This window comes from Eutrigla gurnardus (assembly GCF_963514095.1).
Source record: "Eutrigla gurnardus genome assembly, chromosome: 13".
In the NCBI taxonomy this organism is placed as follows: domain Eukaryota; kingdom Metazoa; phylum Chordata; class Actinopteri; order Perciformes; family Triglidae; genus Eutrigla; species Eutrigla gurnardus.
Genome location: NC_139936.1, coordinates 16,950,248 through 16,967,165, shown reverse-complemented (window position 1 = coordinate 16,967,165; position 16,918 = coordinate 16,950,248). Strand labels below are relative to the sequence as shown.

Genomic DNA, 16,918 nt, shown 5'->3' with positions numbered 1-16,918 from the left:
GTATTATGAAAGAAGACTTCCATCTAGGTTTGCATGTTCTCCCCGTGTAAGCGTGGGTTCTCTCCGGGTTCTCCGGCTTCCTCCCACAGTCCAAAGACATGCAGGATGGGGATAGGTTCATTGGTGACTCTAAATTGCCCGTAGGTGTGAATGTGAGTGTGAATGGTTGTTTGTCTCTACATGTCGGCCCTGCGATAGACTGGCGTCCTGTCCAGGGTGTACCCTGCCTTCGCCCAATGACAGCTGGGATCGGCTCCAGCCCCCCACGACCCTGAATACAGGATAAGTGGTAGACAATGGATGGATGGATGGATGGACTTCCACATAGTGTCACATGACAGGTTGAGTACTGTTGTAACTTGGATGTCATTTGTTTTCCTACATCATTATTGAATTCTAACGGGTCAACATCCCCCTAACTTTTTGGTTAGTCCTCTGATTTAAGAGGTTTAAAATGAGAAAATACCTTATTTCTATAACAGTATGTTGAAAAAAGTGATAAAATAGTATGTAAACCAAAGTCATTATAGCATTTCGAAAATACCGTAGTGATAAAATAGGTCATAGTATAGTACGTAGGAAAAAAAAGTGATGAAAAAGTTATGTTGAAATAAGTCTCATTTATAAAATGTTGAAAAAGGGTCGATAAAAATAAGTCAAAGTATATTATGTAGAAACATTGTATAGTATAGTATGCCCCCAAAAAGTGATAAAAAGGTCATTCTATTAAGTCAAAAAAAGCGATAAAAAAATCATAGTATAGTATGTCGGAAAAAAGTCATATTTAGCATGTCCAGAAGATTGTTAAAAAAAAGGTCATATTATATTATGTCGAAAAAAAAAAGGATTATAGCATGTCCAAAACAGTCATATTATAGCATGTCAAATAAAGTAATTATAAAAAGTCATAGTATACTATGTTAAAAAAGTAATTTTATAGTTTGTCCAAAAAGTATAACATGAGGCTGCATATAGTACAGAACTCACAAATGTGATTAACAAGAGGTTCAATGTTCATCTTTATTGCAAATTACAAACATGTATCATGTACATTTGACCCAGATCCACACTGGACTGGACAGGAAACACTGTAGAGATGAAATAAGTCGATCAGGAAAAAACGTTGACAACTGAATAATCATAAAGTCTGTGTCTCTCTCTGCCAAAATGTGTATTATATCTCTTCAGCTTTGTGGTTGAAATTCCAGACGTGATGCATAAAGTGGAGCCGTGCTTTAAAGTGACCGCCGTAATCTGGTCCTCTCCATCTTCACCCACTCTGCGATGAGGTCCGCTTCGGTTTTCCTGGCTCCGATTACTGACACCGGATCAGCCTGATTAGATCCTCTGCATGAAACAACAACAGATAAATGTAACATCGGGTTTTTGCTGTGACTTCAGTGCAGGATGTGGACCGCTTCCTGTACCTCAGGTCCAGATGATGGGCTCCTCCAGAAATGTTGACAGCGACCAACGAGGAGCTCAAGGACTTGCGCACCTAAACAGCAGGGAGATGTTTGACTCACACGGAAAGCAGAGACTCACAGTCAGCTGGTTGGTTTAATGTCTTACCCCTCCGTTGGCCCACGGGTCCAGATCTCCATTGGAGAAAATAATGTTGCTGGCTGTGGAGAGGGCTGGACACAAGAGAAGAGAAGAGAAGTATCAATCTTTTATTCTAAAAAACATGAATACAATTTTAGTTTGGGATTTTTTTTCCCCCCACAAAGGAATTCAAGTACATTTAAAAAAAAAACTCTTCGGAGGAATCTTCAAAGGTTTCCTTCTGATGAGGAACTGTGTTCATGTTCCTGCCACGACTTTATTTATTATTTGAACTCCGTTGTATTTCTTGTTATTATAATTATTACTTTCATCAGCCTTTTCTGTTGTTCTACTGCTGTTTTGAGCTGCAAAACCTTAATTATAATAGATTTTTAAAAAAGTGATATCAGCTAGAAGGGAAAACAGACGGGTATCAAGTGAAAAATCAATCCTAATGTGCGTTTTGCTTCTTTGTCCTTTATAACAATAAAAAACAACTAATTGTATTGTACATGTTCATCATTTTTAAAAATGATATATTACACTAGTTACACTGAGTTTTATCCTTTTAATTTAGGTCCCATGATGTTTCATGATGCTCACCGTCGCCCCAGAACTGGGTCTTGAGCCAGTCTGGTCGTGGATCCACAGCCCAGCGTTTGGAGCAGTAAAGCCGGCGGTCCGTCTCCGTGAAGGTCATGGGAGGAAACATGTCCGTCACATTGTTGCTCTCATAGCACAGATTAATCTCTGTACACGCCTGCAACAAGAACACAGCCACACTTCATATACATATGACAAAACATGCATTCTTTCTTTCTATTGTTTATCAATTTTCATTTGACTATTTAAACATTCTACTATGTATATTAAATGTAAATAGAAAAAAATACTATAGGATTTAAAAGAATATAAAAACTGATACTAAGCTGATTCTGTAGTACCTGATAGTCCCAGGCCATGCTGTCCAGACCCAGTCCACAGCCGGTGGGATCAGCACACTCCAGGTACAGACTGTACGGGTCGAAGCAGCCCAGCAGCCCCGTAGAGTTGTACACGATCCCTGCAGGACACGATCAGGTAACACGAGTTACAGACTCTCTTTAGACATCTCTAAAATATACATATCATGTATCAGTCAGACGTTATCTATGATCTCCATCATTTTGTGTCAAAACTCATGTAGTAGGAGCTTTAAGAGTCCGTTTCCTTTACCTGCAGTGTTCCTGAGGTTGGTGAGCAGGTCAGATCCGGTCAGCATGGTGTCACAGGCCACCTGAAACAGTCATGTCATACACATCACTGTCCACCTCAGTCTCTATTTGCAAGAAAACATCTCATATCTCTCTCTAAAATCAATATATCATAATCAATATATCATATATCATATCCATCTATCCATCCATCCAGGCTTATACGTTGCCAATTCCATTATCAGCAATCTGGTTGTTTTACCTCCTGCGTTCCAAAAACATTAACAATAAATATGTACATTTTGTACATATAGATAGATAGATAGATAGATAGATAGATAGATAGATAGATAGATAGATAGATAGATTTTGCAGTTACCTTGACGGGGTTGGCGGGCATGTTGCCCATGAAGTGAGTGCTGTAGGGATAATCCAGCATGGCCATCAGAGTGAAGGCGTTCCTCAGCAAGCCGTTCAGCTGGTGGATGTCCCGAGCACACGATGGAGGCTTACACAGGGACAACTCTGCCTGGATGCCACTGTAATCTGGTAGCATCAACAAATCACAGTCAGCTTTATTTGGCCAATCAGCGTACACATGTTGTCTGTATTTGCATTGCTTATAATGACTTAACAGAAATAGAAGTTAAAGCTAGGAGTATATGAATAAAAAAATGGATGAACTAAGACTGGTTTATCTGTGAAGACGCTGTGAATAGTTCAGTTAATGGCTCAGGACCCATTTGACCCCACCAGAAGTGCTTGCGCCTCTAGTCCACATCACATGGTTTCTCCCACCATTGTTGTAGATGACGCCCAACTGTTCCTCTCTTTCCCCCCAGCCTCCGACGCCCACTTTGCAACACCCCAAGCTTCCATCCATCCATTGTCTACCGCTTATCCTGTATTCAGTGTTGTGGGGGACTGGAGCCGATCCCAGCTGTCATTGGGCAAAGGCGAAGACATTGGTCAGGTCGCCAGTCTATCACAGGGCCGACATGTAGAGACAGACAACCATTCACGCTCACATTCACACCTACGGGCAATTTAGAGTCACCAATGAACCTATCCCCATCCTGCATGTCTTTGGACTGTGGGAGGAAGCCGGAGAACCCGGAGAGAACCCACGCTTACACGGGGAGAACATGCAAACTCCACACAGAAGGAACCCGAACCCGACTTAAGCTTAACCTGCATAAACCCGAACTCCTCTTCATCCCAGGGAAAGACTGCCCTCGCATGGACCTGTCGGTCACTCTTGAGGGCATCACAGTCTTGCCTTTGTCAACTGCGAGGAACCTGGGTGTAATCCTCGATGACCAACTATCCTGCACCCCCAACATCACTGCTGTGGCCCGATCCTGCAGATTTGCCCTTTACAACATCTGCAGGATCTGTTCTTTCCTCACAAAGGATGCAACGCAACTCCTGGTCCAAGCACTGGTCATCTCCCGCCTTGACTACTGCGACTCTCTCCTGGCTGATAATAATAATAATAATAATAATAATAATAATAATAATAATAAGATAGTTTGTTATTTTTAGGTTGACTTCCAGGAGTCATTGTTACCTTAGTGACAATATAGTACAGAACAGAATGTTTCTTTTCATCTACTCTTGTCATTTGTGTGCATGACATTGAGGCCATTTACAGGTGTACCTTGGCGTTGGGCCAATTCTTTCAGCTCGTGGAACGCTCCTCTCACAGCCTCTCTGCATTCAGGAGCAACACTCTCAAAATCCTGTGTGAAAAAGAAACAAAAAGGTCATCATAAAACCTGCATGTGTGTGTAGATTCACACAGCTAACGTGTTACCAAAAGCGCATATTGGACATTATAGAATTTATTTTAGGTGAGGTTTAAGTAGGTTAATTTCACTTCTATCTGAATCACAAGGTGGGTGATAACAACTTACAGCAGTCACATCTCTGAAGAACTGCCTGGAGTCTCCGAGTCCAGCAGTGGATAGAACGGGGGCGCTAGCAGCCAGAGCTCCAGCCACAATGTTCGGATACCTGAGTCTCATGTAGGCCGACAGCATTCCACCATAACTGGAGGGAGAGAGGAGAAGGCCGAGAAGGAAACAACAGGAGCAGATAAGACAGAATATGAAAAAAGTGGAGCCTTTTTTTTTTTTTTTACTAGTAAAAGTAATATCTGCAAGAAAGGGGAAATACATCACTGAGCCATATCACACTTTAGAGTAAAGTAAGTAAAAGCACAAAAAGGCTGATATCAACCTCTGAAACCATAATCCAACCTGGACATACTGTTGAATTATAGAAGATTGACATCTTCAGACCAAGTTTCGCTTGAATGATAAAAAAAAAAAATGACTTATGAAAAGATTCTCTTTTTTAAAGGCACACAAAAAGAAAGTCACACATTCAGGCTTCAAGTAAACAACCAGACTCATAACTGATATGAGGAATAACTGCATCCTACCTGCCCCCAAACACAATGACAGGACAGCGTGTGGCCTCCAGCTGCCGTTTCAGCTCGGTGATCATGATGGCGTAGTCGGCCAGAGCTTGTTCCACCGTCAGCAGGCTGATCTGAGGGATCTTGAAGGAGTCCTTGTCGAATGGCAGAGACCTGCCATAGTACCTCTGGTGCAACGGGAGAGGAGGGCAACGGTGTTCAGCTTCATCAGACACTCAAAACTAATGGCCACACATCAAAACATGCTTTTCTGCAAAACCTTGTTTTTATAATTTAACTAAAGTAAACAAACTTCTCAAATGTTAAATAGTGATCATAGAATAAGTAAAGAAGATTACATTTTATGTCTTTTGGGGTCAGTTCTCCGAGTCCTCAGTGCTTCAGACACAGACCCCTCTCTAATATTTTATCAGCTCATGCAGTCAATCGTTTATTATTCATAGTCCTGTATTTCAGTCATGCTCAGCCTCCGATCAAAACCCTTTTCTCTGTTTGTAATATTTTTCCTCTCTTTTTTCATATATGTGCTCAACTACAGTGTTTTGGAATAATTGAGATACACCTGTCAAAATATAAATAAAATTTATATCTAAATTTGACTTTCTATGTTGATATTTTCAATTATTTATTATTATTCAATTATATTTAATTCATTTCAACTTAAAGAAGAAGAACACATCCAAGAGATTCCCTTAAAGCCACACAAAAAAGTTAACCAGCCTGCCTTTTAAAACACAATATCAGCTGATAGAATGAGTCCATGGCTGCGGTCGAATAGTCTATTTTGCTTAGGAAGGTTCCTAACTGAAGAAGTGACCCGGAAGTAAACAAGTGGCCGCCATGATAAGAGCCGTTCGGATTCTCTAAATGCAAAGGAAAGGAGCTCCAATGCTTCCTTTCAGAGCTCCTTTAGCATAGGATGCAACGGTCAATTACTTTCATGCAGACATATAGTCATTGGAATTGTGTTGATAAATGTGTGTGGACAGTGATAATAGTTGAATGGTATTTTTATTTATTTAAATCATGTTACAAATGTTTGACAGAAACGAAACGGTCAAACAGGAAGGAGGAGATGCTGGACCTGAAGCCGGTCAGTGAACGAGTTTCTTATAAAACCAACAACATGGGGAGAAGTGGACGGTGCACTTTTTGTAGTCCATTATTGTATTTTCTCCTATCGCCTTTCCTTAACCGCATGAAGTTTTCTCCAAAAGGTAAAGGAATAGGAGTTAGGACCTTATTTTGTTTACTTTTCGACTGCAACCAAAGTTTAACCACTGATTTCCCCAATGTCCTTTGTCACATGACCTGGACATACTACTCTGTCATAACAGTGTGTAACAAGGTTTGCTTACGTGTTCAGCGAATATGACCAAAGCTCTTTGCTGTGCAGCCAACTCTGTGATGAATCCACAGTTGGACGCGAACTCCCAGATGTCTCCCTCGTTGCCAGTGTAGAAGAAAATAGGACCGTAGCCTTTGAGCCAGTACTCATCTAAAAAGCGAGGGGAAACAAAAAGACAATAAATCGTACGCTCATGTAGGCTACTTGTTAAGATTTGGGGAATGTGGTTTCACCTGTGATCAGGTACCGCTGATCGAATGTCCCGTTCCCCATGCTGTTGAAGTTGAAGTGGTCCAGCGTCTGACTGAAATACTTCTCTGTGAACTGGGCTTCTGTCCTGAATCCATGACGGTTTCTTGGCTATAAAAAATGTATATACAGCACATATTAAACAGCACTGTTGTGTTAAAGTACGGAATGTACTGTAAAGAGTAAATAAAATGTTTTATGAAGTCACAACACAGGCCTTTTGTGCTTTTAAAGCAATACGTTCAGTTTCACTCATTTAGGGGTTAGCTAGCTTGCTAACTCCATGAAACATGAAAGGCATGTCGTGCTGGGCTCGGTCTACATTAGTTAACTGTTGTCCACTTAAATTATGTGCCTATGATTCACTGAAGACCGAGAATGACGAGAAGCCACGAGCCCTTTGAATAGAGTTTTTCCCCTCAAAAGCGGAACTGAGATTTTTCGTAAAGACGAACATTAAAAACTATCACGTGACGTTACCTGAGAGTAGCCGTCTGGTCGGCCATGCAGCACCTCAACACACAACAGACTCACTGTTACCGTGAAAACCGCTAATGTCCTGCTCATATTCCTGGGATAACGTTACAAAAACTACTGCACTGATAGCGCACGCACCTACTGCATGCGAGACGCCACGGAGTCACATGACACTGATGTTATGGTCTGTGCTGCATTCAAGTGCATCGTGTAAGACCCACCATTATTTATTAGAGGAAATCAAAACTAATGTTGTAACTGATACAAATAAAATAACAATTATGTACCTTTTGTGAACAAACTTTTACATTATCAAATATTCGTGTTTTAGGTATTCATTTGGATGTTTTTAGTGTTTTTTAAATGTATATTGCCCAAATATTGAAAAAGAGCCATATGCCCCTTGTGAGAAACACCTAATCTGGTTGAACATAATGTGATATCAGCAGTAGAGTATATAGTCCATTTACGCAAGTGACAACTGGTTTCTAATTTAGAGGTGATTGTGATTTATTTGAAAACTCTCATTTCGTGCTTAGTATACAATGGTTCAATGGACTCTACTTCACCATAAATGTGAAATGATTTGCCTGGAAATTGTTAAAGGTCCCATATTATGAAAAACACGTTTCTCTGCTCTCTACGCCTCTAAACTCGTCCTCCCTGAGCCTGTCAACTCCCAGAAAGAGGAAAACAAACTACTCCTGCATGGGCTCTGCAGCCCACCCACTGGTACAACGTTGTGGTTTCTTTCTTTCCTTCTTTTGACAAATGTACTTACTGTAAGTCGCTTTGGACAAAAGCATCTGCTAAATGACCTAAATGTAAATGTAAATGTAAATGGGACAGTGGTTGCGTTTCATTTTTAATGACAATGTGCCTGCTACGGTTGGTGTTAGCTTGTATGTGTGTGCTAACAACTTCACATCGGACTGCTTCAGTAACGAGGGTCAGTTCAAAGCTGGCTTTGCCTCGACACTGACCCTCGTAAAAGGATCTGTCCCAACCATACGGGACCCAGCAACTTCACCTGAGCCACATAGGCGAGCCATAGCGATACATCCACCGTAAACATTGGCACATGCTGCCGCTAGCATAAGCATCGTCTCCGTGGCTCTCCGAGTAGGTGATGACAGATGGAGCTCATTAGCATTTAAAGGTGCAGGCACAGAAGCAGCCTGTTCCCAGGAGATCTCATTTGAGCAACTTTTAGACAGCTGAAATTCAGGACCACAGATGGGTTTGGGGCAATACATATCAAATCCAGTGTTGTTGGACCTCTGACAGCTGTATGAAATTGATGACAATCAGTATAATAGGGGACCTTTAAATCCCAAATGCATTGTTCTGCACTGCTGAAAAAACAGCTACTGTTAGCAGTAGTACTAGTAGCAGGAGTAGTAATAGGAATAGTAATGCCAATGTAATCAAAAGTAGTGCTGCAGAAGAAGTATGAGTATTCATAATGGTAGTAGTAGAAAAAAGTAGTAAAGTTCCCCACAACTACTGTGTCTCTGAACTATCTCAAACCAGATCAGCCACATTGAGGCTCTTCTATGTTATCCTCTATTCCTTTTAATTATTACTTTTAGGTCTACCATTAATTCGATGGTGATCCAGTAATTTATATATTATAATGAATGTTTTTTTTTTGTAAAGGATTATTTTACTAATACTTTAGCTAAGTAAAGTATTTAAATGGTCAGGTTGTACTGCATTCATCAGTGTAGTTTCTGCAGTGGGAGGGGCCACACTGCTGCTGTAGTACTGCTCATTAATTACAAAACAGAACCTGTGCAGCAGGTTGACCCAGTTAGATCAGCATTGGCGATACTGAATGATGCCCTTGTTTCTAAACATCATGATCATTCTTCAATTTGTGTTTTTACATTTTATTTTAAGAATGTATTTCTACCATTTACAGTTGAACTGACTGATTTATTTGTATATTTGCACATATACATGTCTGGAATCAAAGCAAGTTGTAACATTGTGCAAGAGAGGTATGGCTCATGATTATACAACTCCTATTAGATATAAATAGTCATGTGAATGACAGCAGTTCTTTCCCAAACAAAGAAATTAATTTCTATGAGGTAATGAAGCCTATCAAGTTGAATCAATCATGTGTGACTCACGTATATAGGCCTATCTTGTTATTGTCATGAGTACGTGCCACACTGACTGAATTCCCAGCATGCCTCTGTGGAATTGTGGAGGAAAATGTATGGAGGACTTCCTTGTAGCAGCAGGGTGGAGACTGTGAAGGAGGCCTGTTTAACACTCTGACTTCCCTGTTGGCAGATACTGGCAGGCAGCTGGACGGCTCATACACTGACGAACTCTCACTCAGCAGCAACAGGTGAGGACTCTGAATGTAGAGAATTAAAAGGTCTCTGTGGTGTGGCTTATATGAACAGGAGTGAACAACATGTGCAGATAATCAGTGTTTAAGGTACAAGGAAGTATTCCAGTAAAACTGGACAGAATGTTACTGATTAACACCGGCATAGTGTCTCTCTAGGTTTCTCTTCTTCTTTTGCTGTATTCTATTTTTAACACGTTTAATTATTGCTAATGGTGTGTGTGTGTGTGTGTGTGTGTGTGTGTGTGTGTGAGTGACTGTTTTTGACCCAGCTTTCACTCAAACTCATTAGCTGTAATGTTAAAAAGTCATTTATATGCTTTTGTGTCAGTAATGATCAGGAAATGTGCGTCTGTCATAAAGTAATTTACAACATTTCCAGACAAATTCAGTATGTATATATATATATAAATATATATATATATTCAAATTACATTTGCAAAGTAATAGGCTCCCTTTCTAAGTTTGTGTAAAATCCTTCATTTCTACATCTAATCATGGTTGAAATGGAAAAAGAGAGAAAACTCAACTGGAACAGGAAAGAAATTCTACTGCTGGAAGATGATGAACACTGAAACAAACAGAGATAAAGATAATTTACTGCCTCATTGATACAAGGAAGCTGCAGGAAAATGACTGCACTTGAAATCAAGGCAGTTTTATTCTCGTTGTTTGCACCTTTGATAATACAAAAATCAGTGTAACATCCTATCAAATGTTCAAATCAAATGGCTAAAACAATTTGAATGATACACACAATAGATTTGTGTGCTAAGAGTTGTGTGTGTTCAACTGTTTCTGCATCACATTCATTAAGGATCTGCTCTTCAACAGCATTTTTAAGTCACAGACATGAAACGCTCCAAACAGCCTCCCGTTTTGTATGTTTCTGTGTGACATGTGTGTGTCTCGGCTGTCCAGGATGCTTTACACAGAGTTACTGCGGCTGTGGGACGAGGCGGTTCAGGCGGCTGACGCCAAGGACTGGCAGGGAGCTCTGTTCAAACTGGAGCAGATCAGTGAACCCACATCTCGCACGCTGTTCAATGCTGCCTCGGCTCACCTGGTCCTCGGACAGCTGGACCTTGCCCTCCAGGTCTGTGTGTTCACCTGAACCCTGATTCAAACTCTCAGACATCACTATTTCATTATCATTTCCATTGCAACCCATAAAGTCTCATAAAGGTTTATATGTTTAATGAATGGCTTTTTTAAAAGTCATTCTTATGCTTTATATATCAGTTATAAGCCATTCAAAGAAACAACGACTCCAACAATGATTGTCAGGGATGTACCCATCTGACATGAGGTCATCCTGACATCACAAAAGGAAGCATCTTGTAATACTTCCATTTGTTTGTGTGTTTTTCCCTCTGGTATCTCCAGGCTTTAGACCTCACCATTGCCAAGGATGAACGTCTTGCTGTGGGATTCTTCCAGAGAGCAGCAGTATCGATGCAGACTGACAAGTAGGTGGCAGCAGCGTGTCCTTCACACTCGCTTAAGTCTACAATAAACGTCTTAGAGATAATGCTAATTTCTTTAAAACACCTAACAAAAGTGCGTTCTTCCATGGTGCCTGCCCTCCACTTATGGGTTTCTTCCTTAGTGTGATGCTATTCCTTTTGAATGAAAGTTTTATGTTTAAAACAGTTTTCACTTTATCTATTGGATTGGATAACTGAAAGGGTCAAGGCGACTCTTTACTAATACAAACTCATTCAGTTTTTCATCTCTCTGTCCATCTCCCGCTGTCTCTCCAGGTTGGAGGAGGCTCTGTCAGACTGTATCTGGGCACAGAAGCACATGAGAGGAAACGCGGTCATCGACTACAAACAGTTGGGACTGAGATTCAAACTTTACAGCTGGCAGGTCTGATGTTCGGCTCGCACACATATCAAAAGGGAAAAACCCCTCCACATGAGGTCTGTCAGCACTGAGGAATGAAACCAGAGCAGACTCTGTGTCATCACCTCCATTGTTTAGTCCAAATGTCACCTGGGTGCGTACAAAGCCTCATTGATGGAGGAAGAGGCTACCCAACATCACATATTTCTCACAGATGTCTTATCTGTGCACCTGCAGCAGCTTTGTCAGGCTAACATGGACGGTGCATAGTCATGTGGATATGTTTGATTGGTGTGTCCACCATGAAAAAGGATCCTGATTCACTTTCCATTGACAATGCTTAATTGCTGAATCACCCGGGGAGGAAAAAGGACAATTCTTGTCTCTGAACATGAAACCAGATTGAATATAATGACTTTTATACCACCTGAATGAAGCCTTAGTCTCAGAGAAGTGTTGAGCCATAGGACAGAAATGTTTGATAAATATCACTGAGCATCAGGACTATTACAACATGCATAATTACCCCCCAGGTGTTATATAATGCATCAGCTGTGTACTGTCGGATGGGCCAGTGGGAGCGGGCCAAGGAGGTGCTGCTGTCGGCCACACAGGAGAGAGCAGGGGGACGAGGAAACATAGAGCTGGCTTTGGACAGCGTCCTGGTGAGTGTCACGACTCCCAAAACACACTGTGGAAACTCATTTCTAATTCCACTGATAGTCATTACTGTAAAACCTCACCTCAGTGAGTCCACCACTTGATATAGGAGAGTTCACTTTATACAGAAATGGTCGCTATGGCAATGGTACATGAAAAAACGCCCCACCGCTCTGACCATCCTGCTACGTTGACTTGAATCTAAAAATCCCTTCTACTCCCTTTTTATTTCTATGGTCCACACAATTTAAAGTATCTCAGTTCATGTGCTATATTACAACATCATAGAGGAGCCATTTCATTGTGTCTTTGTGTGATTAGATTAGTTCACAATTTTGTAGATCTTCATGTCAATAAAAAGAAAATATACATTGTTTCGGTCGGAGCTGATTCCAAGAGAAGGTGAAAATGATGTCTCCTCTTGTGGCCTTTCTTAAATGTTCTGACAGTACATGTGTAGACTCCATCATGGTCTCTTACTCTACCTTTTTTAACAGAGGGAGGAGGTCCTGGTTCCTCTCATGGTTCCCGAGGATGTCATGTTTCGTCCCAGAAAACAGGACGTTGAGCAGTTGCCGCAAAGAGACTTCCTGGGCAAAGCAAAAGTACGGTAAAGTGGTGAATGTTGAGTCCTGGTTGTTTTTAGTGTCAGATGATAAATGTTACCACACTGTAAGAAACAGTAATGTATGATGCTGTGCTTGCAGGTGATTTCCTCTGTGATCCCCAACGATGATTTTGGAGGCTTTGAGCCTCTGAGGCTGCAGGTAACCATGACCACCGCATCACTATGATTACAGATATCATCGTTGTCCGTCCCCTTTGTTGACCGTCACTGTGTCTTCACCACAGAAACCTGGTTTCTATGAGCCCAAAATGGAAGGAGCTCAGTGAGTATCAGCAACAGTCACACAAATATTACAACAACACGTTATCCTAAATGACACTACATGTATGATTTTTTTTGTCTTCTTACCACCTGTAAGGGATTCAAGATACATGCGCATGCGGGTCCCATACATGGCCCGGGGCCCGGGACAGCTGACGGTGCCAGGAGGGGCCATGGTGTTTTTATTTGGCGAGGAGGGCAGGGACGGGATGGCGACAGTCATATATGATGGACAGGTCAGGAGAGAGAGAAAGAGAGAGAGAGAGAGAGAGAGAGAGAGTGTATTAATCTATAATGAGATGGAGAAAGTGTTGATGATTGTTTCTCTTCTGGAGAGACATGAATGTTGGGTAACAGTAGAGACCCAAGCAGAGCATGAACAGAGTCAATGCTGGGCTGACATTCATACAATGATCAATTTATCATATATTTGGAGGTGATGATGTGTCAGTGTTTGTGTGTGGCAAAGCTGAATTTAATTTCTTTTCTTTTTTTTCCAGAGAGGACTTCTGCCAATATCTCTGCTTGATCCTGCAGATGTCAAGACGACCAAAGGAAAAAGGCAAAATGTAATGTATCGTTACTTGATAATATATTTCAGGCATCGTGTTGAGAGGAAACCCTGCCTTTTAATGGTGGCACCATGCTGAGTGGAGGTTTTCTCTGTGTCAGTTAAATTCAAGGCAAACCCTGACTTTGCTCCTCCCAACAAAAGATACGCCTTTCCTGCTTCACCGTTAAAAAGCTGCTGTTTGACCTTCCTGTGCCGTCTGGTTCCACAGAAAGTCCCCAGTGGGATTCCCCTCCCACCTGGACTCAAGCCTCCCGCTCGACCCGAGTCCCAGTCCAGCCCTGCAGCTCCTCCTCGAGGTAACGCATCCATCACAGTCCACCTTGATCTGCTCCAGTAAGCTCTTCTTTATTATAACAGATCATGACTGTGGTTTCATCTTCTTCACTGTAAACGTTCAACCACCAATTCGTGTCCCTGCACACGAACAAGTAGATTGACACTTTTTGTGTTTACAAACTGCCGTGAGACTGTGTTGTTGTTGTTAGTGCTCCGACTGTAGCTGTGCTGTGTTTTCCCTGCAGTTAGAAATATCTCAGACCCTCCACCTCCGTCCTACAACACTGCAACCCATACAGTGTCACCGACCTCAGAGCCTCCCAGGTACACCGCCAACGCAGTCAGCCACCAGGTAATACCCCCCTCCCCCCATCTGAAATCACATGAAAGTTATTTTCTTTCGTGAAGAATTATATTTTGTTGATACGTTGCATTGAAAACATTCATGTTCAGATGTTAATGTTTGGCCTGTGGTGTTTCTGGAGACCTGCTCAGACAACAACTGAGTTTTAGTTTGTGCTTTATTGAGCTGGTAAGATAATTTAATAACGTACTACACTACCAACTTTTCATATTATACATATTCCATAAGTCTTCCACCTGAGCTGTGTGCTACGTTAACCTTCCATATGATTTTTTTTTACAAAAGTTTTTTTATTTTACAGTATCATCCTATTAATGTTCTTGCAATGTTTTATTTAACATATTTTCACCGTTATTGATGGTGGATAGAGACAGGAAGTGAGCGGGTGGTTATGGTGGGAAATGTCCCTGATAAACACCAAAAGCATCTCCTATTAGTAACAGTATAACAAGTACTACAATAGTGCTGGTAATAGGCTACTAATACAAGTACTATTATGAGTACATAATAAACATATTAGACAAGATCAGTGTTTTAAAGAAAAGCTGTATTATGTTTTAATGTACTCCCTTTTGTCTCCTTGTTCCCAGAATGCTGCTGCCGCTCAGGGAGCAGAGGTGGGCGAGCTGGTGGTGAAGGTCCATTACACCTACACCGTGGCTCTGTCCGTCCCTCAAGACACATCGTACCGTGAAGTGAAGGAACGCGTTGCACAGAAACTGGGCCAGTCGGCGTCTCAGCTGCGCCTCAGGTGACCTCAGACCTGCCAACACATTTCAGTCTCCTCACATATAAACAAGTGATGCTTCACTGATACAAATATGTGTGTGTGTGTGTGTGTGTGTGTGTGTGTGTGTGTGTGTGTGTGTGTGTGTGTGTGTGGCGGCGATGACCTCTAAGGATTGATAACAACGGGACTAGATGAAATAAAGACAGGAGCTGAACAGAGCCGTGCTTGGATTCTTCTAATCCTCTGTTTGTCCCGATGATGTCTAACCTAGATGACCTCTCTCTCCAGACACAAGCAGCATGGCTCCAGGATGCTGGTTCCCGTGGAAGGGGAGATGGACCCGAGACGGACTGTCCAGGAGGTGGCTGAGGCCGGCAGGGCCACCCTGTGGTGTCAGGTTAGTAAATGATGATACAATCCATCACGTTTCCAAATCCTGTTTTTTTTTGGTTCAAAGTGACTTAATTACCGATTCCTCCGGGTAATTAAAACTGTCCCTCTTCAGATTGAAGACCCCCTGGACAGCCGTACCATCCTCTGCCAGATGGTGGCACTGTATGACTACAATGGTCAGGGCCCAGAAGACCTGGAGTTCAGTGAAGGAGACACCATCGACATCCTGGGCGAAGGTGAGGCACGCAGGTCCACTCTCCACTCCTGAAATGTCCTTCATCGTTGGTTTCCACTGTCTCACTTCACTCATGTTTCTGCCTTGTAGTTAATGACGAGTGGCTGGAGGGACACAGTGCAGGAAACGTGGGCATATTCCCCAGCTGCTTCGCCTACAGGGAGAACGGAGACACGAGCCCCGTGTTGTGAAAGTGTTTCTGTGAAGCCGTCTCTCATAAACCTGTAGCTCACCGCCTCCTTTTACACGCTTTATAAATAGAGTATGTCTGTGACACTAAAGAGGATATTTATATCCAACCTGTTTTCTATTTCCAATGGTATCACTGTAGTATTCAAATAAGGATTTATATTTTACTAGACCTTATTGAACTGCGTTTAGGGGTGTTATGTAGTTCCATAGGGACTCATATATGTATTCTGTTACACACAGAAAAGTTTTGTATTTCCTTTTAATTAAATTCTAAATGCTGGCATGAATAAACTTGTAGAGAGGGAACAAATCTGTTATTTGTTTATTGGTGTCAAAGTTTCATCTAAAAATACTGGAATCAGCTTGTACAAAAAGGGGTTCTGGCAGCACAGGACATAACCTCAGTCTCTATGATACTTAATGAAAGAGTTACAAACAAACATTACAGTGTTTTAGGGGTTGTTTACACTGAGACACGTCGCCAGCTTAACTATTGTTCTCCTATCTGTGCTCCTCTCTTGTGCTGCACGTCATGTTTTCATACACATAAAAGGTAAAATATTCTCTACTTCAGGTCTAAGATGAGTCAGCATTTTGTGTCTGTAGATCTTTTTTTAAATCAGATATTTCATAGTTACAGTCAACAGAGAGAACAATTAATGTTTTATCATGTGCTGTTCAACTGACATTTGAAGTCTTAAATTTGAAATCTTAAATTGTATAAATTCTTTGGGTGACGAAATCCCTATTTTCCCCACCTTTACCGGTTTCAGACCCTGATCTCTCACACCAAACCAGTCAGGAGAAGAGAGATAACATCTTGCCCATCAATAAAAGCCTTTAATGTTGTTCTTTTCTCTTCCTTCAATGAAGAAATACTCTCCAGTTCTGGTATAAGTGATGCGACTGCAGCTGTGACCTTCAGTGCTTCTAAAGGTCACATTCTGTAGGAGCGAACAGAACCACATCATCTGCAAAAAGCAGAGATGCAATTCTGAGGACCTCAAACTGGACCTTTGCTCTAAAAAGCAAGATGTTTTCTGTTATTCTCGCCTGCTGCAATGATTAACTTGGTTTGAATGTTTTTCTTTTATCAAGGTCTAAAATGCAACTGAACTTTCAATGAGTTTAGAGCGT

General features: G+C 41.6%; 2 protein-coding genes across 3 annotated transcripts; one reads left to right on the top strand and one right to left on the bottom strand.

The window, feature by feature from the left end:
* Positions 1 to 1,001: 1,001 nt before the first annotated feature.
* On the bottom strand, positions 1,002 to 7,404 carry dpp7 (dipeptidyl-peptidase 7). The gene is made up of 13 exons (XM_084024386.1): positions 7,259 to 7,404; positions 6,763 to 6,889; positions 6,540 to 6,679; positions 5,185 to 5,348; positions 4,655 to 4,790; positions 4,399 to 4,480; positions 3,118 to 3,284; positions 2,761 to 2,821; positions 2,490 to 2,608; positions 2,149 to 2,305; positions 1,573 to 1,637; positions 1,428 to 1,498; positions 1,002 to 1,347 (listed from the first exon to the last, which is right to left on the bottom strand). The coding sequence occupies exons 1-13, from the start codon at positions 7,343 to 7,345 to the stop codon at positions 1,236 to 1,238; spliced, it is 1,488 nt and encodes a 495-aa protein (XP_083880512.1). The 5' UTR covers positions 7,346 to 7,404; the 3' UTR covers positions 1,002 to 1,235.
* A 2,118-nt stretch (positions 7,405 to 9,522) lies between these two features.
* On the top strand, positions 9,523 to 16,091 carry LOC311023237 (neutrophil cytosol factor 2-like; the record flags this gene model as incomplete). Of its 2 annotated transcripts, XM_084024943.1 has the most annotated exons (16): positions 9,523 to 9,617; positions 10,542 to 10,716; positions 11,007 to 11,089; positions 11,384 to 11,492; positions 12,002 to 12,133; positions 12,626 to 12,733; positions 12,836 to 12,895; positions 12,981 to 13,018; positions 13,115 to 13,253; positions 13,518 to 13,586; positions 13,800 to 13,887; positions 14,113 to 14,219; positions 14,822 to 14,982; positions 15,250 to 15,358; positions 15,467 to 15,590; positions 15,680 to 16,091. In XM_084024943.1, the coding sequence occupies 15 exons, from the start codon at positions 10,543 to 10,545 to the stop codon at positions 15,778 to 15,780; spliced, it is 1,602 nt and encodes a 533-aa protein (XP_083881069.1). In that variant the 3' UTR covers positions 15,781 to 16,091. The 2 variants fall into 2 exon arrangements, with proteins under 2 accessions (XP_083881069.1, XP_083881068.1); XM_084024942.1 differs by lacking the exon at positions 9,523 to 9,617 and having other exon boundaries at positions 10,519 to 10,716.
* Positions 16,092 to 16,918: the final 827 nt, after the last annotated feature.